The sequence below is a fragment of the Haliotis asinina genome, chromosome 12 (genome assembly GCF_037392515.1).
Source record: "Haliotis asinina isolate JCU_RB_2024 chromosome 12, JCU_Hal_asi_v2, whole genome shotgun sequence".
NCBI lineage: Eukaryota > Metazoa > Mollusca > Gastropoda > Lepetellida > Haliotidae > Haliotis > Haliotis asinina.
This window is the reverse complement of record NC_090291.1, coordinates 5,319,283-5,345,789: the sequence shown is the minus strand read 5'-3', so window position 1 is coordinate 5,345,789 and position 26,507 is coordinate 5,319,283. Positions and strand designations below refer to the sequence as shown.

At 40.3% G+C, this 26,507-nt stretch overlaps 1 protein-coding gene across 3 annotated transcripts in view; it reads left to right on the top strand.

Moving 5' to 3' along the window:
* The first annotated feature begins 12,444 nt into the window (after nt 1–12,444).
* LOC137257622 (glycine receptor subunit alpha-2-like) overlaps nt 12,445–26,507 on the top strand; it is a 119,397-nt gene continuing 105,334 nt past the window's right edge. For all 3 annotated transcript variants that reach the window (XM_067794949.1, XM_067794948.1, XM_067794951.1), the window contains exon 1: nt 12,445–12,531. In XM_067794949.1, coding sequence (XP_067651050.1) covers nt 12,513–12,531 — 19 coding nt within the window. In that variant the 5' untranslated portion in view covers nt 12,445–12,512. The remainder of the gene's footprint in view (nt 12,532–26,507) is intronic.

The following is a 26,507-nucleotide window of genomic DNA, read 5'->3' as shown; positions in this document are numbered from 1 at the left end:
TATGCATCACAGACAGCACGAATCTATCATGATATTGTATTATATACGCTTGTCTGCTCACTCTACACTGTAACGGAAAACACGCTCTCCTCCGAAGCAGTATACAATGTGAAGCAAGACTTAGGAATGCCTTTTAAACTGACAAACCAAAATTTATATACTAGTATTTTGTTTTGTTGTTTTGTCCTAGTTGCGTTTTAGACCATAATTATGCAGAGTTTCGGCGACTCGTTTCAGCCAAGTAACGTGCTGATGATGTTTCACATATTTGAGCTAAATCGAGGTTCAAGTGTGCAATGTATTGTTCTGTCTCATGTGGGCATCAGTTAACAAGCATCCCCAGGATATTCGATGTTGCTTCAGATTCCGCTGTGAAACATAACGTTAACGCAAGAGTATATCGTTTTGTTTACTGGGCATGTTAGACATTATCTGTTTTAGAGGCAGGACTGACGAAGCTGTCGTTTAGGTATTACATATGTTTTTTCGGGTATTGATGGATAGACTGATGATAGACTGGCCTACATCCAATTCTACTTCGTATTGCCCAGGATGTGCTGGATTATCAAATCAGACAAACAGATAGCTTTTAAGCCGAGAGTTCATTGGCTTTATCAAACAATCTATCCAAATAATTTATATTTTATAAGTTGTGGCCAGTCACCCCAAAGGTTGCTTGTCATCTGGGGGTAATAACTGCCCTTAGGAGACTAAAACCAATCAGTATGTATATGTCTACCCTTTTCCTGTATGTCTGTGAACCTCTTTGTTGAATGGAAATGTTACACACCTAAGTATTTGTTAAAACTTACTCACTATCGATTTGCTTTCAACATCCTATCAAATTCGCATGAATATTGACACATATTTCCTATTTTGATCTAACAGTACACACCTTGAATATCTGACCACCGAATACATAATTCATATTTTTTAATAAGTTGCTAATGCTTTGTCAGAAGACATAGTCCAATAGATATATAACTACAAACTGAGAGCACATATGCAGCTCCACGTGGTGGGATTGTCTTTATGCAAATTGAGTGTTATGCTCCAACTAGGGGACAGAAGACTAGTGATTACACTTTAGCAATGCATTAGATGATCGCTCTAGTTCTTAATCCAGTGATGCAGTTTCAGCTGTTGCTGTTCGATTACCTTTGTTTGAATGTGTTTCGATGTATAGACGAGACTGGTTGTTTTCTGACGTTATATGTTTGGTGTGAGTGAATTTAGTTTTATGTCAGTTTAAGCAATAGTCCAACAATATCACGACGGGGAACACCAGAATTGGGTTTCACACACTGTACTCATGCGGGGAATCGAACCAGGTCTTTGTCGTGGCGGTCGAACGATTTAACCGCTGGGCCTAATCACCATCCCCGTTTGATATTAGTGTTCAGATTAGTGGTGGCAGTAGTTGTTGAGTGGTGATAGTAGTTGGTTAGTGGTGGTAGTAGTTGTTGAGTGGTGGTAGCAGTTGGGTAGTGGTGGTAGTAGTTGTTGAGTTGTGGTAGTAGTTGTTGAGTGACTGTAGTAGTTGTTGAGTGGTGGTAGCAGTTGGGTAGTGGTGGTAGTAGTAGTTGAGTTGTGGTAGTAGTTGTTGAGTGGCTGTAGTAGTTGTTGAGTGACTGTAGTAGTTGTTGAGTGGTGGTAGCAGTTGGGTAGTGGTGGTAGTAGTTGTTGAGTTGTGGTAGTAGTTGTTGAGTGGCTGTAGTAGTTGTTGAGTTGTGGTAGTAGTTGTTGAGTGACTGTAGTAGTTGTAGAGTGGTGGTAGCAGTTGGGCAGTGGTGGTAGTAGTTGTTGAGTGGTGGTAGTAGTTGTTGAGTGGCTGTAGTAGTTGTTGAGTTGTGGTAGTAGTTGTTGAGTGGCTGTAGTAGTTGTTGAGTTGTGGTAGTAGTTGTTGAGTTGTGGTAGTAGTTGTTGAGTGGCTGTAGTAGTTGTTGAGTGGTGGTAGTAGTTGTTGAGTGGCTGTAGTAGTTGTTGAGTGGCTGTAGTAGTTGTTGAGTTGTGGTAGTAGTAGTTGAGTTGTGGTAGTAGTTGTTGAGTGGCTGTAGTAGTTGTTGAGTGGCTGTAGTAGTTGTTGAGTTGTGGTAGTAGTAGTTGAGTTGTGGTAGTAGTAGTTGTTGAGTGGCTGTAGTAGTTGTTGAGTGGCTGTAGTAGTTGTTGAGTTGTGGTAGTAGTAGTTGAGTTGTGGTAGTAGTTGTTGAGTGGCTGTAGTAGTTGTTGAGTGGCTGTAGTAGTTGTTGAGTGGCTGTAGTAGTTGTTGAGTGGCTGTAGTAGTTGGTTAGTGGTGGTATTAGGTGTTGAGTTGTGGTAGTAGTCGTGCATTGGTGGTATTAGTTATTGAGTGGTGGTAGTAGTTGTTGAGTAGCTGTAGTAGTGGGTTAGTGGCTGTAGTAGTTGTTGAGTGGTGGTAGTAGTCGTGTATTGGTGGTATTAGGTGTTGAGTGGTGGTAGTAGTTGTTGAGTAGCTGTAGTAATGGGTTAGTGGCTGTAGTAGTTGTTGAGTGGTGGTAGCAGTTGTTGATTGGTGGTGGTATTTGATGACTAGTGGCAGTAGTTGGTGACTGGCGGATAAAAGTCTCATAGACAAGTATTTCGTATCTGGGCGTACCAACGTGTTCAGCGGGTACAGTTCGGGACGGTGTAGCAAGTGACGTCTACGACGCTGGTGACACAAAACACATGGTAATGGGGCGTCTCTAAGGGGCTCAGCTCTTCACAGCTTATTTTTTTCACAAAGCAGTGACTCTGAGCTCTAACTTGATAGCGTGTCCTTGTTCTTATTGATATATCCACAACACTTTAAGAAACTGTAGAATTCAGACCAGGTGTGCCTGAAGGTGTTTATCAGCATGTAGTCACCATGGAAAGCAATATATTAAGTGCTATAATGCATCTCTGTGTTGCATTCAAAAATGTGTGTTAACCATTGAAAGACCCTGGACCCATTGGTCCTAATATATGATAAGTAGTTTGTCAGAAAGCAGCCTTTGGGGTGCCTCATGGTACCAAATATATCCTGTATTTATAGCAGATTCTGCAGTTAAATTAGATTCGAGAAAGAACATAAAATTTCAGGCAAGAATCGTAACCAATCCGACTGCAGTGATCTTGAACTTTGACCTTGACCTTGACCTCATTGTGTTACTGTTTTTCATGGTTCATAGAGAACTGATTGGATCATCACAGGCATACTCTAAAAATGATAAAATCCTATATATATATTTCTTTATGTACACAAAAGGGAAACAAGATGGGATCACATGAAAGCACAGGGGTTCCTATGTTTTGTTCATGTTTTCTTCACAAGCTGTGCAATACAAGGTTTGTGAAGAAGCCTTGGAAAAAAATGAAGGAAGACTTTTGGTCTCATATAAATCCCTTATTTTCCCCGTTAGGATATACGTATCAATATTCCGGCAACATTGCTTCGAAAAGGGGAGATTGTAAGTTTCCCAATGTTACCAAATACCTCTTACTACTCCACTGATAGAACTTTCTCCATAACTTTGCTAGCAAGCTGGGGACTGCTACTGGTCTATTTGTGGCTCTTTAGAGTTGGCGCTTATTATGTCACATTGGGCGATCTTACCAATGTAAAAAGTGCATGGTCGTTAACGTGATAAAATGTTTAACATTTACGCTTCTCGTGTCATGCCTAAAGCTTCCGAGGAGGGACAAGGGTCTCAAGTCCTCGACTACTTGCAATGTCCATCTGTGAGTGCGTCTGCATATCAACGTATTCTGATGTCTTTTTAACGCTTTGCAGAGGTAACTGAGACATGAGTCATACATACTTACGGACGTAATATTAAATCGTGTTTGAGGTACTGAGGTCTTAGTCAGTGTAGGGTTAAATGTATTTGTAAAGGCAAATTGGCCCCGGAAGTCTAGGAAATTGATGTTGCAGTGAAGGTTGATTGCTGAAATTCGAAACACATGGATTAATGGATTGGAGGAAAGTTCAGCGTCTGTTGATCGTTGATGGTAGTATGTTGGAACTCACCTTCAGCAATACCTGATGTCAAGCAAGTCCCATGGGTAGAATGTACCCGTTATCTTCACTGATATTTTAGGCTGAAGTGTCATGTTTTCATGGTGCAAAAGTGTCCTCGGGGAAGAAGAAATGCACCCTTTCAGACTGATTAAGTGAGCGAGTAATCGATTGAGTAAGTGGATGAATGAGTCAGTGAACATTGATCCTTTATAACAATGGTGCCACCAATGTCACAGGATACCCGAAACCGAGTGGAGTCTGTTGGGTTCAATACACTCTTGATTCGTAACATATGCCGGGCCAGTTCATATTCCTGACACAAAAGAATTCCGATATCACCTAAGGCATGTTGCCTTGTAATCTGATCTACTCTAACACAACGATCGATGTTAAACAATAATCGCCTAATGCACCTTGGTGTTTACATAGATTACTCTAAGTTCTGTTGTTTGAAATGGTCTTCCTGAGTATGACAGCAGCCTCTGATCGAATATGATTGTGTGATATCATACACAGTACTATACTGATTTATGTAGAGGTAAGTATAATCGATCTTCTATGAAGAGCTGCGGGTAGTCCATTCCTTAATGAACTCAGATTTGCAGCGTAATGTTTCTTCGATTAGTCGTAGCAGGATCCTGTGAATGTGGGACGTCATCATACATCTGCTACCGCAGCCAAGTGGATGTGGGTTTTGCCTCCCTCGCCGCTCTGACCTGCTGTCATATACACTGGGGCACTGGTCAACTTGGAGTTTAACCAACTCGACCAACTTCTATATCATATTCTCTCGTTATTAATCAACTTCGGAGCAGATCATATATGAGTTTGTTTATTGGTGATCACCCATCCCATTTAACTCCCCATTTACTGTTATATATCGATATGTTGTAAATACCTAAACCTTTTCCTACCGTCATCGATATGTCGTAAATACTTATACGTGTTCCTACCGTCATCGATATGTCGTAAATACTTATACGTGTTCCTACCGTCATCGATATGTCGTAAATACTTATACGTGTTTCTACCGTCATCGATATGTCGTAAATACTTATACGTGTTCCTACCGTCATCGATATGCCGTAAATACTTATACGTGTTCCTACCGTCATCGATATGTCGTAAATACTTATACGTGTTCCTACAGTCATCGATATGTCGTAAATGTCTACAGTTGCTTTATCCATGTCGAAACATACCTACCTCGTAAATTCGTAAGTCTCTCTGAATCAATATGTCGTAAAGGCATACATACCCCGATCCCTACGTCGATGAGTCTACGTCGTAAATGCCCATATCTCCCTTTATCAGTATTTCATCAATGACTACACAACCAGATGTCGTAAACGCTTGTACCTCTCTATATGGATATGCCGTAAATGCCTACACCTCCCTATATGGATATGCCGTAAATGCCTGTACCTCTCTATATGGATATGCCGTAAATGCCTGTACCTCTCTATATGGATATGCCGTAAATGCCTGTACCTCTCTATATGGATATGCCGTAAATGCCTAGACCTCCCCATATATGATGTGTCATAAATGTCTGTGCCTCCCTATAATGTGTGAATCTCATTTCTGGAAGTCCCCCGTCGTGATATTGATGGAACATTACTAAAAGCGGCGTAAAACCAACCCACTCACTCATTCTGTGCTTCCCTATATCTATATGTCGCAAATACCTATAGCTCCCTATATGATGTGTCGTAAACTCATATACCTCCCTATATCTACATGTCGTAAAAATCCTATACATGTGTTTCCCTATATCGATATGTCCTTTGACAATTACCATAACAAGTGTTGCCGAGTTGGTAATATTCAGCTACATAATTGATAAAGATCAAATATTCCAATGTTGATAGTTATCATAGAAAATGTAGTTGTTAAAAATGACTCAAGTCATGAAATAACTGTGTTGGTAATATTCAGCTAAATCCCTGACAAAGATGCAATATTCCAATGTTGATAATTATCATAGATAAAGGTAGTTGTTAAAAATGACTTAATGAATGAAACAACTGTATAGTGAGTGGTGCTGTAGACCGTTGCCAAGTCTTTGATTTTTATCATACCCTAATAAGTCGATTCACGACCGTCATACATAATCTGCCAATGTAATAAGGCAATCCTAGAATATGCATTTTAATATTAAATGGCGATTCGTGGGTTGTGTTTATGCCATCATAAATACACTGCCAATATATTGATTCTGATTGATCTGCAGAGTTATCAATGGCAGCAATTTCTGTAAACCTGCGGCGGATGGAATATTTTTCAATCTGTCGTGAATAGGAAGCGTGACCATTGTTACTAATGGCGATTCTATTTACAATCCACATGCTGTGTGTCACAATGTCAGACTTATAGGGTAAATCTGAATGAGAATAGAAATGTCTAAATAGAAGTTTCCTGATGACGTGAACGTCATGAATAATAACTGTATGAATCTTCATGTTCTGTAGCTCGCCTACTCGTTATGAATAAATATTGGATAGTCGGTAAATATTTAAACTCACGCGAATTTCATCAGTCACAGATAAGGTGTTGTATTACATTTCAATACTTATCATGAGACACTATATATAGCCTTGTATAGATCAGCATCAAGAAATGACGATGACTTAAAGGAATTATAATATTATTTGCCCGATTCACAATGCTATCTCTGCATGGATTTATCCAATATATGGCCGACAATAATTGGAAGTATACTGATGGACACAAATAGGTATACACCAGTGTTTGAAAGTGGGTAAGGTGGAAACAAACACGAACAGATTATTCATCGGTGCTGTTATTAGTGTGGGTATCGTGTATACAGTGTACATGTATACAGTGTTTTGGGAACTGTTTTCACTTATGGTACAGCTATAAGGCATTTTATCTTACCTCACACATGAATGTCGCTTTCTGATTGGCTAAGCGCTATTCTATTATTTTCAGTGCAGCCCGCTTACAGGCTATGTATTATTTTCAGTGTACACGGCTGGGAATTCCGAACTTTTCTGGTGCTTCATGGTAGTACTTCTTTGTCTCGAATAACACTGAATCACGCATGAAGCACGGAAATTACCGATGTGTTGCGATTGTAAATCGATGGAAGGGAGATAACACTAAATCTGTTTACCTTGTGTCGTCTGCACAATTGCGATTCGCCTTGCATTCAACAGAAGAAAGAGTTCAAAATTAAAATTCCGGTGTTCGGTAACATAAACACGTTGTTCACTGGTCACGAGGGGGCCATGGGCTCATGTACCCTCGAGGTTTCTTTATGTTCCCCTCACCCTGCGGGCTCGAGGAATATAAACGAACCGGAATCGAGGGTACATGTGACCAGTGAACAACTTATATTGTAGCCTCGTGACCAGTGAACAACTTATATTGTAGCCTCTTGATTGGATAAAATTTTCATGTGCATATTTACCAGACAGTTTAACATCAAAATCGTGTTATCGATAGTTCGAACAAATGATATAATATTCTCTCAAATATTGTTTCTGTTCTAGCGTGTTGCCCAGGCTTCTTCTTGTGGATTAAGTGAGAGTGATCATCAGTTCATATAATCCCAGTAACGTAGATAGATGCTCATTATTACGGTTAATAATTTGCCGTGACAAAGGGTATAAGAAATCCCCTCAGAACCAGCGAAATATAACACTGAGCAGTCTGAAGTTTTCAATTGTTTTGCATTGAGCAGAGAACAAAATGCAGTGAATCATTCCATGTACACTCTCCAGAAAAAAAAAGAAACGCAAAATGAAATTCAAATTGATACTTACAATTAGGGTTGCAAATTGTTTCTGGAATGTTTCAGAAGATTTACGCTTCACCAAATGCAACCAAAACTGATTTTAAACGGTTTTATCAATCAGGATTGTCATGATGTGGGTGGATGCCATGCAGCACATATGTCATTCACAATGATTGTTTCTCACGATCAAAACATGAGTACAGCATGTGATTATAAAAGACCCAAATAAATCTCACAATTTCATCCACGATCTTTGCAAGTACTGTACAAGAAAATGGCCCGACGTCTCAGCTCTGCTGATCGAAACCATGCAATTGGACGATCGCAAGCTGGCGAATCAAAAAAGTGAGGTGGCAAGGATCTTCAACGTCCATCCCAGTACAATAACTCGATTGTGGGATTGATTTCGTCAGACAAATTCGACAAGTGACCGTCCAAGATCAGGTAGACCTAGAGTCACCACACCTGTCAAAGATCGGTACATCCGGGTAACCCACCTACGTGACCGCCACCGGGACACAGTAGGAATACGTGCCAAACGTCCAAAAGTTGCCCCCTCCCTGACACGACTACATCGACTAGTGAGATGGTGTAACACGGTGCTGCCATGGACCCTGGCAAACTGGAGGCGCATATGGTTTAGCGATTAATCCCGTTATCTCCTAAGGCGACGTGATGGTAGAGACCGTGTCTACAGACGACGTTATGAACGGTTTGCTCCTAACTGCATTAGACAGATGGACGGATTCGGTGAAAGGAGTGCTATGGTGTCGGGAAAGATCTCATACACCCGCAGATCGGAACTTGTCTAAGGCAATCTGACGGCCAATCGATACACCGACAAGATTCTCCGCACGTCCTTCACCTTGTTGACCGTCAACAGCAGTTCTTCCAACAGGACAACGCCAGGTCCCATACAGCACGTGCCACCGTGGACTACCTGGCCAATAACAACACCAATCCCCTACCCCTGGCCCTCCAGAGCCCCGGATCTAAACCCAATCGAACACCTTTGTATCAGATCGATAGACGGGTACGTCGACGTCGTAACCCGCCACAGAATCATCAACAGTTGTTCCACATTCTACAGGAGGAATGGAGAAGAATTCGACAACAAAATATCCGATGACTGATTCGATCTGTATCCAGGAGGTGTAGGGCAGTGGTAGCAGCTGGAGGTGGTCATACGACGTACTAACTTCACCACCACCTGGTGGACAGCAGCAATGACTGTGATGACTATTTTCCTCAAGGCATATGGACAAGATAGCAATACATTGCTCCACAAAATTTAATTTATGCATCTTTGTTTTCCGCTGATCTACACGTCCTTCAATAACAGTAAATTTTCATTGATATTTGGGTTTAGTGTTTCTTTCCTGTTTTTTTTTTTTTGAAGAGTTTACAATGCAAATGAGTCAAATCTAAAGTAATAGGTCACAAATGTAATATCAACTCACCAAAGTCTTCGTTTGAGAGTGAGAGTGAGAAACACCAATACGTGTGAACATTCGAGCACAATACGACCATCGCCATCAAAGTAGAATTTTCGTGACTCCCGGAAGTAAACACATCACACTCTCAAAGGGAGGTAACTCTAAAGCGCTACCTTGAAGCCTGCTGCCAAAGTACGAGAAGCACTGAATATTTATGATACGAAATGTGACCCATAATAACTATCACTCAAACCTCTAAACATTGTGACCCAATAATAATTATCACTTAATCAATATACAATTTACAGAAAATGCTCTCTCGAAATAGTATGTTGTTGATCACTGGGTTTTCTGGTACAGATTCAATTATTTACAAACCGAAGCCACTTTGCTGAAGGGGTCGTCAAACACCAAACAAACAACTTCATCAGCTGAAGATTGTCTTTATCCACGTGTTATCAGAGATTGTTAAAGGTTGGTTATGCCTGCTGGTAGAGAAGTACTTGACGTTCAATCGTTCACATCTAAAGCTTTCAGTAGTAAAAGACATTTAAGTATGCACTATCATGTAATTACTTCTTCGGTGAAAACACTAATGACCGTAATTATACTCACCCACATCTATCTACATTAGCCAGTGTGATACACGACATGCCAGAACAAACTACGATTAAAATACGAATCATTTGGACATTCTCGCCTTGAATACACAATATACCTATTCTTATTAATCTTATTGATCTTATTAGATCTCTGTCTAAACAAGGTTGGCAACCCTTGGAATGAGTTAACCGTCATGAGATTAATTTTAATTTTCACTGAACTATGAATATGGGTCATTTTCAGACCTGTTTTAATACTGTCAGTGGGTTTGGGTGTGAATAAGGTCCTATGACGTCAAACGAAGCACTGTGACGTCGTCATAGTCATGCCGGTCAAATGAGATGGGTATGTTTCATTGCGAGTAATATTCTTTTTTTTTTAAATTTAGATTATTTCCACGACAAACACCACATATTGTATCAATATAATTCTCTTGAAATCGATAAGGCTCACAACACTATTGTGTTTCCCACAAAAATTGTTTTTAAAAAAAGATGAAAGGAACCCATGAACATTAAACAGCAACAAAATCGGACTGTTTCATTACTTTTTAGATCCAGAGGCTCCAAATCTATGGATGCATCTGAAATATTTCATGGATGAAACATCTGCTTGACCAGATACCGTATTTCCTGATTAAAATCACAATCGACTATACAGATGTGGATCTAGGATCTATCGGTGTAATTGTATACATCCCAGAATTTGATCTTTTTGCACCGACACGTTGAATAAATAAATATCTTGCAAGCAGCCATTAATAAAATTCCCTACATCTCCATCTAATTATTGCAACAAATACTTAAAAAATCCATTACTTCTCATTAAAGTGATGCCAGCCTCTCCTAGCGCCAGAGCGTTGTCAAGCGTGATAGGGAGACTCAACCGTTGAGCATTGATCATGGCCAGCTCTTAACTTACCAAGCTTCTAGAATGTAACCCATTTAGTCCATAAAGATATATTTAGAAATTTCTCATCAGTTACAAGACAAAAAATCACTTCCTTGTCGAATTAACTTGAAGTGGTTTCTGTTTGGAAATCTCATCACGACCGATCCCTTCCATCAGCAAGCTTAATCAAATGAAACTGAATGGCACAGAAAGGGAGAGAGCGTTAAATTTGCTCGTAACGTTTTTACCCGAACACTGCAGCCAATCTGTCCGAGACACTACCTGTCACTTCTTGTATGATGTAAATGTTCCTGTAACCGCCGTGGGTCACACTGGCTGTGCTTCGGAAGCCCCAGGCTACTGCCAAGGGCTAACGCTAAACCTATCGATTTGAATTGATTTCTGTTTTTCATGTTTTTTTCAACTTTAAGCCTTTTAAAGAGGTGTTTTAGTGCAAAACTGTAAATCGAAAAAAAGAAATATTTTAATTGTACGGAAATATATATATGAGTATATCACAAGGTCTGCTATTTCGAGATTAGAATTACGAAACGAAATATGTGTGGAGTTTAGATGTAAAGGAGTTTGTACTAAAACATAAAAATACAAACTTGAAAAAACAGAAATAGCAACACGAGAAATGCATTTATACCGAATTGGTATTGGTACATAAATTATGAATCAATACCATTAATTTCTAATATCAAAATCAAACCTTGTTTGTGAAAAAAGTTTTGTTAGATAATATAAAGTTTTATCTGTGAGACTTCTCGTGGAGATCGGGTTAGAATCGTTCTTCAGCATACCCAACAGAAGCGGGTGGTGAAACTTGCTGACTTGGTTGGCACATGTCATAATATCCCGATTGCGTATAGAGCGACGCTCATGCTGTTGATCACTGGGTTGTCTTGTCCACACTCAATTATTTACTGACCACCACCATATAACTGGAATATTGAGTGAAGTTGTATACAACACCAAAAAGCCCCCCAAAAGCAACATATTTACAGAAATCTATACATATAATGTGCCAAACTCAATGTCGGGGACCCTGTGTTATGCAGAGACATGTAATGCTGTGATTTTCGTCTTGGGTTCAACAAGGGCATCTATTAACTTCTACCTGCAATTCCGAACCGGAGTGCAAACTATCGACAGTGCAACACTCTCATTATTCCAATTAATGTCATGTTGATCTTTGAACTGCTATATACGCGGCAAGCGGAAACAATGCAACCCTCTGCAGAGAGACTACGGTAGAACCCTATTGCACCACACAATCAAAAGCAATATGCAATCACATTCTCTGCCATAACATTGCCCCACTTAGTCTGTCTCACAGTCCCTGAATCACGTAAATTTCCCTACTGCATTGCCCTCCCTGCAATGCTTATAAGCTCCAAAAGAGGAAGTCTTGATTTCCCAGCTCTTTGGGGCCCCTTTTCAATTTAACTAGGCATATGTGTTACTATCAAGTATATCGTTCAGAGACAAAGCGTTAGTGTATGCCACGCTGTGCAGATGGACTGTGAATTGCCATACCGCCTCAAACAATTAACAGTCCTCTATAACGTTTGTTCTCTTTATGGAGAGACTACGGTAGTGGCTCACCGCCTCACAGAGCAAACAGCGATTGGTAACCAAGTGCGACGACACAACGTCTCCACTCGCTGTAGAGAGACTACGGTAGTGCTACTGCGCTTAGTACTGTACACATCAGTTAGTTACCTCGTACAGTGATGGAGAGACCGTGACCGCTCACGGAACTCAACCCTCCATCCCGGGAAACGTAATCAAAGTGGACATACTCCTACAAACCATGTGGCTGTTCAAGAAAGGTAAGTACTTCCGATCATAACTTTTGAGCCTGATGTGTTTGCTGAGCTGAGTCATTTAATGATACTTCAGCTGTTGGAGTAACTGCATACAAACTGACACTTGTCTGTTACATCAGCTGCTGAAGTGATGTGTCCAACACGATCGACACGGATGACTAAGTGGCTCCGCTCACAACGCTATGTGTATTTCGGTTCGTTTGTCAGCAACAGATATTTCTATATTTCGTACAAAGGCCACGTTTTTTATATGAACAGTTCAGAGCTCCCAACACTCAAAGAAAAAAATGCTTGAGAAGCCGGGGTCCAGAGGCTGCAGGCCCCGGCCGGCGAAGACGTGGTTGGGGGTCAGCTGAAGAAAAGACGTGTTTTTAATACCCTAAAAGCGAAATTGATAAGCGAAATTGAAGAGCGTGACAAATGCTGAAAATCCGTGAGTCTTAAGCCAAAGGCGTGAGAGTGTTGCCAGGTCTGACAGTTGTGTTTTACTCTCATTTGAGTTAGACACAATGAAATACTCACAAAACGCTCAGATAGTTTTGTGGAGTTCCACTGGAAGATATTCTTCTGCCTTTTGATGTCAAAGTGTTGCTACAAATAGACACTGACCGAGGTCTTTTGACTGAGAGTTTCAAACTGTGGGGGAAATACCAGAGGTGTTAGGCGCTGCATTTATTACGTTAAATCTGTCTCGATCAAAACGCACGGCCATTCTCGTGCTGCCAGCACAGAGAACACGTGCACATACTTGTGTGTAGTACGGCACGTGAGATACATTTTCAGGATAAATGACTAGCATTTGCCCAATGACACAATACATACAACCAACAACAGAAAGCAGTTGTTAAATGTACAATAAGTAACCAGTTTTAAAGCAGAACCAGGATTGGCCAGGTGTCAGGTATACTGAGACAGGTGTATTAGGTAGGTGTTTCCGGACCAGGTGAAATTGACAAACAAGTGCTCATTACCGGGGTAACATTGAGTGATTGATTATCGATTAGGGAAATTCAACAGCTGTTGTGTAACCTTGCCGTCAGGCGGTGTCCTTAATGATTTGTAATACACTGGTGTTCTGTGTGTCTGATAACAGCCCGAATGTGATGATGATGATGATGATGATGATGATGATGATGATGATGAGAATGTGATGATAATTGTTATGCTAACGTGAAGAACGAATTAATGGAATGATGCTGATGACGATGACGACGACAACGAGAATGATGGTGGTGGAGATGATGTTAAGGTGATGATAATTATATTGCTGATGTGAAGAGGGAATTACTGTGACGATGATGACGACGACAACGAGAATGATGGTGGTGGAGATGATGTTAAGGTGATGATAATTATATTGCTGATGTGAAGAGGGAATTACTGTGACGATGATGACGACGACAACGAGAATGATGGTGGTGGAGATGATGTTAAGGTGATGATAATTATATTGCTGATGTGAAGAGGGAATTACTGTGACGATGATGACGACGACAACGAGAATGATGGTGGTGGAGATGATGTTAAGGTGATGATAATTATATTGCTGATGTGAAGAGGGAATTACTGTGACGATGATGACGACGACAACGAGAATGATGGTGGTGGAGATGATGTTAAGGTGATGATAATTATATTGCTGATGTGAAGAGGGAATTACTGTGACGATGATGACGACGACAACGAGAATGATGGTGGTGGAGATGATGTTAAGGTGATGATAATTATATTGCTGATGTGAAGAGGGAATTACTGTGACGATGATGACGACGACAACGAGAATGATGGTGGTGGAGATGATGTTAAGGTGATGATAATTATATTGCTGATGTGAAGAGGGAATTACTGTGACGATGATGACGACGACAACGAGAATGATGGTGGTGGAGATGATGTTAAGGTGATGATAATTATATTGTTGATGTGAAGAGGGAATTACTGTGACGATGATGACGACGACAACGAGAATGATGGTGGTGGAGATGATGTTAAGGTGATGATAATTATATTGCTGATGTGAAGAGGGAATTACTGTGACGATGATGACGACGACAACGAGAATGATGGTGGTGGAGATGATGTTAAGGTGATGATAATTATATTGCTGATGTGAAGAGGGAATTACTGTGACGATGATGACGACGACAACGAGAATGATGGTGGTGGAGATGATGTTAAGGTGATGATAATTATATTGCTGATGTGAAGAGGGAATTACTGTGACGATGATGACGACGACAACGAGAATGATGGTGGTGTAGATGATGTTAAGGTGATGATAATTATATTGCTGATGTGAAGAGGGAATTACTGTGACGATGATGACGACGACAACGAGAATGATGGTGGTGGAGATGATGTTAAGGTGATGATAATTATATTGCTGATGTGAAGAGGGAATTACTGTGACGATGATGACGACGACAACGAGAATGATGGTGGTGGAGATGATGTTAAGGTGATGATAATTATATTGCTGATGTGAAGAGGGAATTACTGTGACGATGATGACGACGACAACGAGAATGATGGTGGTGGAGATGATGTTAAGGTGATGATAATTATATTGCTGATGTGAAGAGGGAATCACTGTGATGATGATGACGACGACAACGAGAATGATGGTGGTGGAGATGATGTTAAGGTGATGATAATTATATTGCTGATGTGAAGAGGGAATTACTGTGACGATGATGACGACGACAACGAGAATGATGGTGGTGGAGATGATGTTAAGGTGATGATAATTATATTGCTGATGTGAAGAGGGAATTACTGTGACGATGATGACGACGACAACGAGAATGATGGTGGTGGAGATGATGTTAAGGTGATGATAATTATATTGCTGATGTGAAGAGGGAATTACTGTGACGATGATGACGACGACAACGAGAATGATGGTGGTGGAGATGATGTTAAGGTGATGATAATTATATTGCTGATGTGAAGAGGGAATTACTGTGACGATGATGACGACGACAACGAGAATGATGGTGGTGGAGATGATGTTAAGGTGATGATAATTATATTGCTGATGTGAAGAGGGAATTACTGTGACGATGATGACGACGACAACGAGAATGATGGTGGTGGAGATGATGTTAAGGTGATGATAATTATATTGCTGATGTGAAGAGGGAATTACTGTGACGATGATGACGACGACAACGAGAATGATGGTGGTGGAGATGATGTTAAGGTGATGATAATTATATTGCTGATGTGAAGAGGGAATCACTGTGATGATGATGACGACGACAACGAGAATGATGGTGGTGGAGATGATGTTAAGGTGATGATAATTATATTGCTGATGTGAAGAGGGAATTACTGTGACGATGATGACGACGACAACGAGAATGATGGTGGTGGAGATGATGTTAAGGTGATGATAATTATATTGCTGATGTGAAGAGGGAATTACTGTGACGATGATGACGACGACAACGAGAATGATGGTGGTGGAGATGATGTTAAGGTGATGATAATTATATTGCTGATGTGAAGAGGGAATTACTGTGACGATGATGACGACGACAACGAGAATGATGGTGGTGGAGATGATGTTAAGGTGATGATAATTATATTGCTGATGTGAAGAGGGAATTACTGTGACGATGATGACGACGACAACGAGAATGATGGAGATGATGATCACACATACAAAGATACTTTGTTCTGAGCACGTCGCAGGCACATACTTTTTTCATGTTAATGCCGCAAGAAGTATAAGTTATATCAGGGAGACTATAGTTAGTCTATATTGTAGATTATCCCTGGTTATATTAACCCATATTATTGCTCATTATACGCCACAGACTGCTGTCTGTGTTGTTCAGTCACTGAATATGTGAAATACTATACTTTAAAAACCGTTTTTAATTTTTAATTGACGAGTTGGATGACGTAATTTGCAAGTCAAATTAGTAAAGGTCTTCACCTAAACGTTACAGGCCTTGAGTCTGACAATTTATATTTATTCTTGTCTATGTTGTATGTAAGTCGGAAACAAGCATTTGACTCCATGGGCCACTTCCGCTAACCTGAAATTAACCCTCTAACCTGAAATCAACATTCGCAGCTAATAGTTCACAGATTAGGTTTTCTGTGTGTTCAACAGACCTTAGTTACTGAGTTGGAAGAAAGGGATTTTCCTGCAACACTAATACTTTCTCAAGTAGGCACTGATTTAGAAGTCTTAGAATAGCTGAAGACATACTTGGGTTCTCGGGATCGCCAATGGTGTGAACGAGATCAACATCTTCACACTTAGGTGGGCGGTGATGTAAAGAGCATCTGGGCCCAATATACCATCTGTAAGCATCGTCGTGGAAGTTCAACCCTGCATCAAACACTGCCGAATGATAATTCATCGTGTACTTATTAGTCATAGTGATTGATATAATATCTTGTGTCAGTATGTGTCTGTGTGTGCGTTAGACAAATGCCATACAGCAATAGCAAAAATAAAAGAAATAACTATCAACAATTCATCACACGTAGTTTACAAGGCCATGACAAATTAATAAACTGCGGGATACAGGAAAGTGCATGTACACGTGTACTTGATGGTGACAGAATTGATCTAAACAACAAACGAATAGGCTATAGAGATGTATTCTCTCCAGGAACCATTACGGTGAGTTTGCAGTGTGTCTCTGACTGCTTGTTTTATACTGATGCGAATGTTTTCATACGACGGGATATCCCTGTCATATTGAAGATACGTTCTTCATTCAAACGAGTGCAACCAGTCAAACATTGTTTCCTTGATCTCTGGATGTGCGGATTATGGTCTATATCTACCAGAGTATATATCTACACCTGGTATTGAACAATTTGTGTTCCCCAGAAAGATGTAAAAGCTCCCAGTCGATTCCGTATTGGGGATCGAATACTGGAGAATGCACCCCGGTGTCATTCGTGTGATAACAGATCACGAGCTACGGCGTTTTTCTTCTTGTTATCCATGAAATACTGTTGCTGAATGATTGCTTTTTACAATAAAACATTTAATGTTACCTTTTTCCATAAATTTGTTTTTGACCGGAAAAATATTCGGTGGCGTTTCTTTTGGACGGTAGGTTGTAGGCATCTCCTGAAGACGAGGGCTTAGATTAACGCATAATCTCTGAATATAGGTGCTGTTGCTAGAGACAAATCGTTCCTTTCAAAATGGATGCGAATCTGAGGAAATTTAGACTCGCTTCATTTATAGCTTAAACGTTGGCGAAAACTGCAGGGCAGAAGGGCTGGTTACGCTGTTCAGGTGTTGCGAGACAGCGCCCCGGCCCCCAAACCCCGCTAACGTGATTTATGGTCCGACGACGCTTTCATAAATCAACAAGATACGTCTTTACTGAAACTTTACCTTCCTCATCATTGAAACACTATCTGAATACTGGTCACAGAACGGTGAGTCTCGTGAAAGAGTTCTAGTATATATGGAATCGTTAAGCTTCCAGGGAACCCACTGTACAAATATTGACCAGCCCGCGGTACCGTTAGGGTGAATGCAAGACAGCTGATGCATACTGGTCATATTTAGCTTGTTTGGATAACATATCCATTTGGCATTAAAGGGATATTTGCCTGTTGGGTCTATTCCCCAAGTACTGCGAGCACATGCCAAAGGGAAGTGGAACATCGCTTTAAGCTATAACAGTTAATTGTCGATGTCCCGTTTCAGACATTAGCAAAATGTGGGTATTCTTGAATTCTTTCAAAACATAGGCGTTAGGTCACAGTTACTTCTGCAGTGTTCGTTGTGGCATGAGAAGACTGCTTGTTGTTGGAATGGCCTTCTGTTTACATTCAGAGATGCAAAGTCAGACCCTGAAGCAAGCATTTCGAGTGAGTGAGTTTAGTTTTACGCCACACTCAGCAATATTCCAGCTATATGGCGGCGGTCTGTAAATAATCGAGTCTGGACCAGACAATCCAGTGATAAACAGCATGAACATCGATCTGCGTAATTGGGAACCGACGACATGTGTCCACCAAGTCTGACCACCCGATCCCGTTAGTCGCCTCTTACGACAAGCAGAGTCGCCTTTTACTCCACAAACATTACTAAGTTTATTCTTACGATAGATAGATAGATAGATAGATACGTAGATAGATAGATAGATAGATATCGACCAAGTATACATATGTAGCCAGTCTTCCTAATGATCACTATGTTAATGCAATGTCAAGAAAATATGAAAGAATTCTGTAATTTAGTTTTCTCTGTTAAATTTAAAGCATTAGTTACTTAGTATGACAAATGTGTCTTTTAATATGCAATTTTTCAGACACTACAGTGTGTTATTGAGGATATTTGGTAGTTCAATGACGGACAGACCAAGTCATACTACATCACGTTTACAAGTGGTAATTGTAGGTTAAATTCCTGTATACCGGTCACCATTAAACAACCAATGTTCAGGTCGGGGTCAATACAATGTCACTGAGTGGGTTGTCAATGATCAGCTGGTATCTCAGTGCTCTGGCAGTAGGAAACCAGGTCACTTCTCCTCACCTTGACTAAAATATAAATAAATTGACATATTACAAAAATCATGATTCTATAGATACGTATCCGTTAATTATTCGGATCTAATAACCAAAACGACAACCATCTTCCTGAAAAAGCCCCCTCTCCCGGAGTAAGGCTTCCACAGTTATTGTCCTCAAGGTGATTGATTACTGTGAACAATTTTGCTATCATGTTTACTGAAGTGCGTGACGTGACGTCACCTATGAGTATATGGACACTTAACCCGGCACGTTCACCTTGACCTTGTGGTTATACACCGATCATCCACTCAATCGCACAACAGGTGTCTCCATTTGTCTCTAAGAAACATAAGACATTTGGGGGGGGGGGGGGGGGTTGCTCTTTCTGTTGCTCTTATTTACGTTTGAAGTAATATATTTTCATTTTATTATATTTTATTGATTTTCTTTCATATCACAACTGGCATAAACGTCTCAATAAACATACACTAAAGCAATCATATTACCCGAAATCATTGTCGGAATTCAGGGCCTAGATTTTCTAAGCTCCAGCTTGGCACTGAGATAGTGTCGAAAATCTAGATTCAGAGGGCTTTCTGATTGGTCCATGCCACGAAAGTCTCTTTAATACGGCCAACAGTTATAGCTCAGGTTCGAAACCCCCTAAAGAATGGGTTGAATTATTTGTACAAATGAAGCGATATTGGGAAATATGTTGTCTTCACAATCTGAAAAGATAAAACAAATAAACAAACTAACTCCCCATCCCCTCACCCCACCCCGCAAAACCCAATAAACTACAATGTGCATCTTTCATCTTGTAAGAAAACATGTGGAAATCTGAACATCATAATAACATTCCGATGCTTAAATTCATCTCAGATTGTGAGGCAGTTTAAATTGTGGGGCTTATCAAACGACAGCATGGCGGAAGCCAGGGCAGTGTTCCTTGACCGTATGAATGGCTTCGGCATGGGACATACACGAACGCTGTTCACTGAACACGATCCGTCCACCATGATAACGGTAAATCATGTCCACGCCTTGTGGGAATGTCGATGAGCAATCTTTTTCCTGGACGCTAGCGTTATTAACATGATGGGATTTGTCAAGTATCAGAGTTGGTCCTCCCAGAGGAGCTATCTGAATTATTAGCATTCCACCATCCTAGATGTTATTAAAGTGTCGACCGACGACTCCGACACACTTCTGGAACCAACGTCGTGATCCTGGAAACATCCTCCAAATGTCAGGAATAATGATAACGGTACTGATTGGTGTGGAACGCTGCAATCAGCAATATATAAGATATGCGGTGTGTGTACAATAAAAATATGGGCCAGACAGACAAGTGATTGACACGAACATCGATCTGCGTACATTGAACTACGTACGAGAAATCAACCGCTTTAACAAGTTCTACTACGCTGTTCCGATAATCTCAACTTGACTGACTGACTATGGTTTTACACCGCTTTTAGCAATATCACGGTGGGGACACCAGGTCTTCACTCACTTTACCAATGAGGGGAATGGAACTCGCTCCTTAGGAGTGACGAGCTATAGTTTTAAGACTTCCCCACCGTCCCACGATACTTGAGACTAATGAAGATAAAATTGAACTGAATGGGTTTTTTCACCACACAATGGTCACTCATTTAGTGGCGTAGTGCTTAAATAATAGTTTCTTTGAATTATATATTCTCGAATATTGACCACCCTGGGGTCAAATGCCCTTGTCTGCCCGACTATGCTCTCAGGCTTACCCTGAAACACGTTCTTTGGTTTCTGTCAAGTGGTAAACGTGCAGCACCACTTCTGGCTTTATACTCACATATTACGCTGAAATAATATTAGTGGTGGTGGTGTACTAACAGTTCAAACTCCACTCCTATCTTAATGGAAGTATTGAGATTGCACGGTGGGGTTTTATAGCCTTTTCGAGCCTAACTTAACAACAGTCTTTAAATTATAAAATCATGGTGAAATAATATGGTATACCTCTTTCTAAATAAATACATAGGGAAAGCCATTACATTTAGGAATATATAATTACTTGTTCAGTCTTCAGTATGAAAGATATCTCCAAAGTTGTGTTTGTATGACCCTCTTTCTTCTGTGTATGAATTTATGTATAAAAGTGACAATGTAGCTAACAGTTAGAAATAATTTTTCTGCTTTATAAATACAGCTGGAGGATGAACAGAACCAGCCAAAGACGGAACAATTTACAAATAAACCCATGTATAGTAGCTGCTAGGACGCATCTGTGGCTTACATTCAAGTTACAATACTCACATTGTGCTGTGAAATCGCCACTATGTCATAGTCGACTTTTCAAATATACGACACCTACATGAACTGGCAAGTATTCGGTAAGCTCTTTTTATCTCTCATTCGTATTAATTCATTGCATTTTGATCAGCTATGGAATGGTCACACCTGATCCCAGATGAAAACTGTTAACATATCAGATGCGACATATCGGGATCCCATGTGTTATTGATGGGCTTGAAATTGATGCACTTGTTTATGCTAACAGACACATTCTGTAACACAGTGAAATCCACTGGCGTGAAATTGATGGCGTATATTTGAATATGTTGACAATTGTACTATCGAGACACACTGCTGGTAAAATTGAATACAGTGCATAAATCGATAGCCTGTATGATCTGGATCATGGTTTGGCGATGTGGTCTATTGATTTCCAAGGAGATTAATATCTAATGTCGGAGATAAACATATTTTACAGAGAATACGGTAAATACATAATAAATAGCTGCCCAGAGTCTTTCTTTATTTTGATGTTTCCTGAAACTGGATTTGCCACACACTGTAGACTGTCATGGGCTCTACTGGGAATATTTGTTTTCGGGCTGTATGGCAGACTACCATCCCTGGAAAAAGTAAAGAATCTAAGAGAAAACATTTAAGGCAGCGTGACTTAACGACTAACATCACGCATAAAGTAAGGTGTTTTGTAGCTGTTATTCCCTATAGCTATTTGTATGTGTAGGCGGTAGGAGGCCAAAACGTTGTGTCTACACAGCCGTGGAGTGGATATATAACGTTAATTATAGAAATCGAAATATCACGACGGGAGGCACAGTGAATGACCTTTGTAAAATGTACCCATAACATGAATTATACACGGTATACCTGCCCCGAAACAGGAACATAGAACAAACAGGCGTATGTTTATTATTATACTTAAAATGCAGATTTGATTTGATTTCATCTGGAGCATAAGTGTACACGATTATTGTCTACGATTGTTCAACATCCCCACCCCCCACCCCCTCTCACGTCAGGCGACGCTAACTGACCTTTACTATCCAGATGTCCAACAATATGGGGGCGGGGGAAGGGAGGACTTTAGGGAGAAATGTGTACGTACGTATATCACGTACACTAATTGACCTTTGTGATCCAAATGTTGGACAGGTGGTAGAGGAGAGAGGGGACAAGGTCGACACACCCTTGAGCTGTCCATGACACAGCCCTTTACCAGTTAATGAGATAACCGCGTCCTTCACGACTAAAGTACATCGATAGTTACTAACGGTTATCAACAATGTGTATCTGGTGGTCACAATATTTGCCGTGGCCGCTACAGGATCGTTGAGTACTACGAGACAATTGCAGTGAGACACTTTGAGTTGACTGTATTAACTGGAATATTTCCATACATATCACTGTAGGAACGATCTCTTAGACTACAAAATTCTCTATTTAGATCTGTGGTTGTAGTCAGGGCGTTGGCCTGTCTGAAACAATTAGATGTCCATTGTGCCGCATGGAATATGTGGAAACAGTTCTAGAGATTCCTGCAAATTGTGGAATTAGAAAAAAATGTTGTGACTGTTTGCAGTGAAGCCCCAGAATATCGTCGTATCAGAGTTGACATAAATCGAATAATTTCCGTCTCCAAGGCGCCCAAAATCACTATTGTTTCCGTTGGGGGATTGTATTACACAAGAAACTGTCACGTTATCGATCCTTTACTACCAGAGCGAGTGAGTGGGATATCATTTACGAAATTGGAAAAAAAGATTCTTCGGGAAAATTGAGTCTTCATCAAACCCACTTCACCAGACACGAGCTAAGAGTGGTGTTGGAGTGTGCAAAGGAAGGTTACCAAGATGTCTATATTTAACATTTACTGGAAAAGTAGTTTGAAATATGAAATGCAGTAATATTAAACGACTGTTTTGTATTGTTCCATGACCAATGGCCTTGTAAGGAATTAGTGCCAGAAGGTCAGCTACTTTTGAAGAATTGACGTAGTTCTAGCGATCTGCATGTTACTTCGAGGATGCCAAAATGTAGATATTTAAGAAGCGTTTAAGTCCGTCTGCGGGTCCACAACGAAATATTCTGGTGCTGGTTACAAGGGGTGGCTCTGAACTCCCACCATCAGGCCGACCTGTCCAGCAGGTTCACAATCAGTTATGTACATTCAATCAGTTAACAAAACTGACATTCCTGGCCCGTATCTGGGTCCCCCTGGGTGGAGGTGACGGTTGGGTTTGGGGTTAGAGGGCGAGACACAGGTGAGTCATGTCGCTAATTCATGATCTATAATATGACGTCCGTTTTGATACTCTTATCTCTGATACATATTCGAGCAATTTCATGGCGGGGAAGACAAGACAAGGCATCAAAACATTATCCCCATGATAGAAAGCGTTAACCACTAGGCTACCCCACAGCTTCAGTAAGAATTTTACAATTAAGATACCCGTGTTCAAGGCTTTCCAGAATATTTGAAAGATAAACATAACAGAAATAGTCACAGAGAACCAGATACCAGATAACAAATGGTATCTACATCGCAGAAGCTGTCTATATTGTACTGCGAGTATTTGTGGAAAACCTGGATCTGTCAGTGTCATGCTACCTATGTAATGCCAAACATAATTCAGTTTCTTAATATGCCATGATTATGACAGGGAACACCTCTATTAATTCAGTTGTAGGACAGATAGGATTGCACAATGAACAAGTACTAGAAAAGAATACGTGTGGTGTTACGAAGTTTTTTTCAGCAATATTCCAACAATTCTACGTCCACAGGACTCCAGAAATGGGTTTCACACATTGTAACTATGTTGGAATGAAACCTGGGCCTTCGGTGTGACGAGCGAACGCTTTACCCACTAGGTAGTACTACAACCAACGGCTGGGTCAAGAGTTTACACTGTGTATACATCATAGGAACATCGGTTCTCACCAAAGTAAGGAATGGTGTTTTCTGAACCACTTCCTTTTGTCTGAGACAACGAGCTATTGATCAGTGGATGCCAGTGTCAAAGGTCATTAAGGAGCCTGATTGAGGTCACCGCTCCCAAGGGTTCTTGTACCGTTTGTTCTCTCCAGACAATCATTGCCAGAACAATTCCAGGTGGTATGAAATTGGTCAACCATTACTCCATAGAGAACCTTTACGGCTGTTGTTTCATCATAACAGACGCATTTTTGTAATTTATGTTTTAGTGCTTTTGATGTTATTTCTTTTAATGAAATTATTGAGATTGCGGTAGGAAAATGGTTTTAGTTGTATTGTCATCAGCCGTAAAGTAGCGATGATTACATGGCTATGACAAGCCATTAGACTGATTCAGTTACAGTTTTATAGGGCTCTAGTGGTGTTTACTGTTAGAAAGCTAATATTTTACATTTTCAATTTTCACATGTAAATGTAGTTAAACTATCTGAATTAATTATTTTTACACATTTAGCCTTTTGATTATTCGTGGATATATACCATAGTTCGCTGCAGCCTTTGTAAGCTCAATGACAAATTTCAGCACCGTATACCGGACTAATCCCGTTCTATCCAGTCCTAACCTGTCCAAACTCTACGTCAAACATGATATACCGTAGTTCCTCTAATAAGCACTAGGGATTAACGTACCTATATTAAAGGCCCAGCGCTAGCTTATTGCGATTGGTGAGTGTGATTAATTGTTTGCGAACTTAGAAAGTTAGCAACGGGAACTAAAGTGAGTGAGTTAGTAGTTAACGCCTCATCGGCAATATCTGAGCCGTATCGTGGCGAAAAGGAACTAAAAGGACGTCTCATTAGTAAATCTATTTTTGGATCAAGGAAGAATGCATTCATAAAAAAAGTGCCCGGCGCTTTTTAGAGGCCCGGCGATTATTTCGTAAACTCCTGCTTTACCTCCGGCGCTTATTCGTGGTCCGACGCTGATTTGACCAGATGCTTAATAGAGGAAATACGGTAGGCATGATATAACATAACATAGAAAAACTATCTGTTTGGTCTGTCCCTACAGATATCCTATTCAGGTTCTTGCCTTGTTTAATTCTCTGAAGTATCTATACATATTCAAAAGATGAATCTCATGCAATATTTATATGACAAAGTATATCAACAACGCGCCATGTCAATATCATGTATAGCAAATCTATCATGTAAATATCATTAGATTTATGGACAGAGCGAGTCACACCAGCACGAGAATCGTGGTTCTGTTGGAATGTCCCGCTTGCTGTTTCGGTAAGGAAATCAAACTGACTTTGTTTGCTCATATTCAAATGAGGAAGTAAAATGTCGATCACACGTTGTAACGACAGCATCAGTTATATATAAGGTCCCCGGTGAGAGGTACTGGCAATTAACAGGGAGTAAGGCACTGAGGTGTTCCTAATCTCATGCAGTTCTTCGGTTCAACGAGATGTTTCTTAAACAGATACACTGAGGCACACCCTCTTTGGTATATTGGTAATATCAGTATATAATACACGAAATCAGTTAATGTTACTTAATTATTCTTAGACACAGAGATTTAGATTTAAAAACAGAACGTGATACAGTTTTTTTAAGAATTTGATAAACGCGAAAATGCCCAGAATACTATCATGTTGAGTGTCACTGACTGATCTGAAGACTCCCGTCACAGTTCTTGAATCCAGACTGGTATTGGAATATTAGCATCCGGTCAGATGGAAAATGCTATAAAATTCCCAGACTATTGTTCTACCAGGTGAATGCAAACACTTCCGTCTAGAAATGTCTACAAAGATCACGTTTGACTTGTATATGTACAAGGACATATCTCTTTGTGACCACATCTTGAATATGTCGTGAATATGTTCTATACTTTATAGAAACTACCCACATCTCTGTCTGCATTTGCTTTGCGAAACCCCTGTGTTCTACACTGTGTTCTTGATGTTCTACCTTTCCACATGGCTCTTTCAAAATTATCCAGCTGTCCCTCTACTATCCGAGATGGTTTATGCTGCTAGCATGTCGCCTGTCTCTTCTGTATTCGGGACACGAGAAGTCCATGCGATATCAACTGTGCAATTCTCTGTGCAAATCTTTGTGGTTGGATGATCACGGGTTCGAATCCCAGAATTACCCATGTGACCATTTTAGACAGGACGATTTGCCTTGACTTTTGTATTTAGTTTAATGGTCATAACAAAAGTTCGATACATCG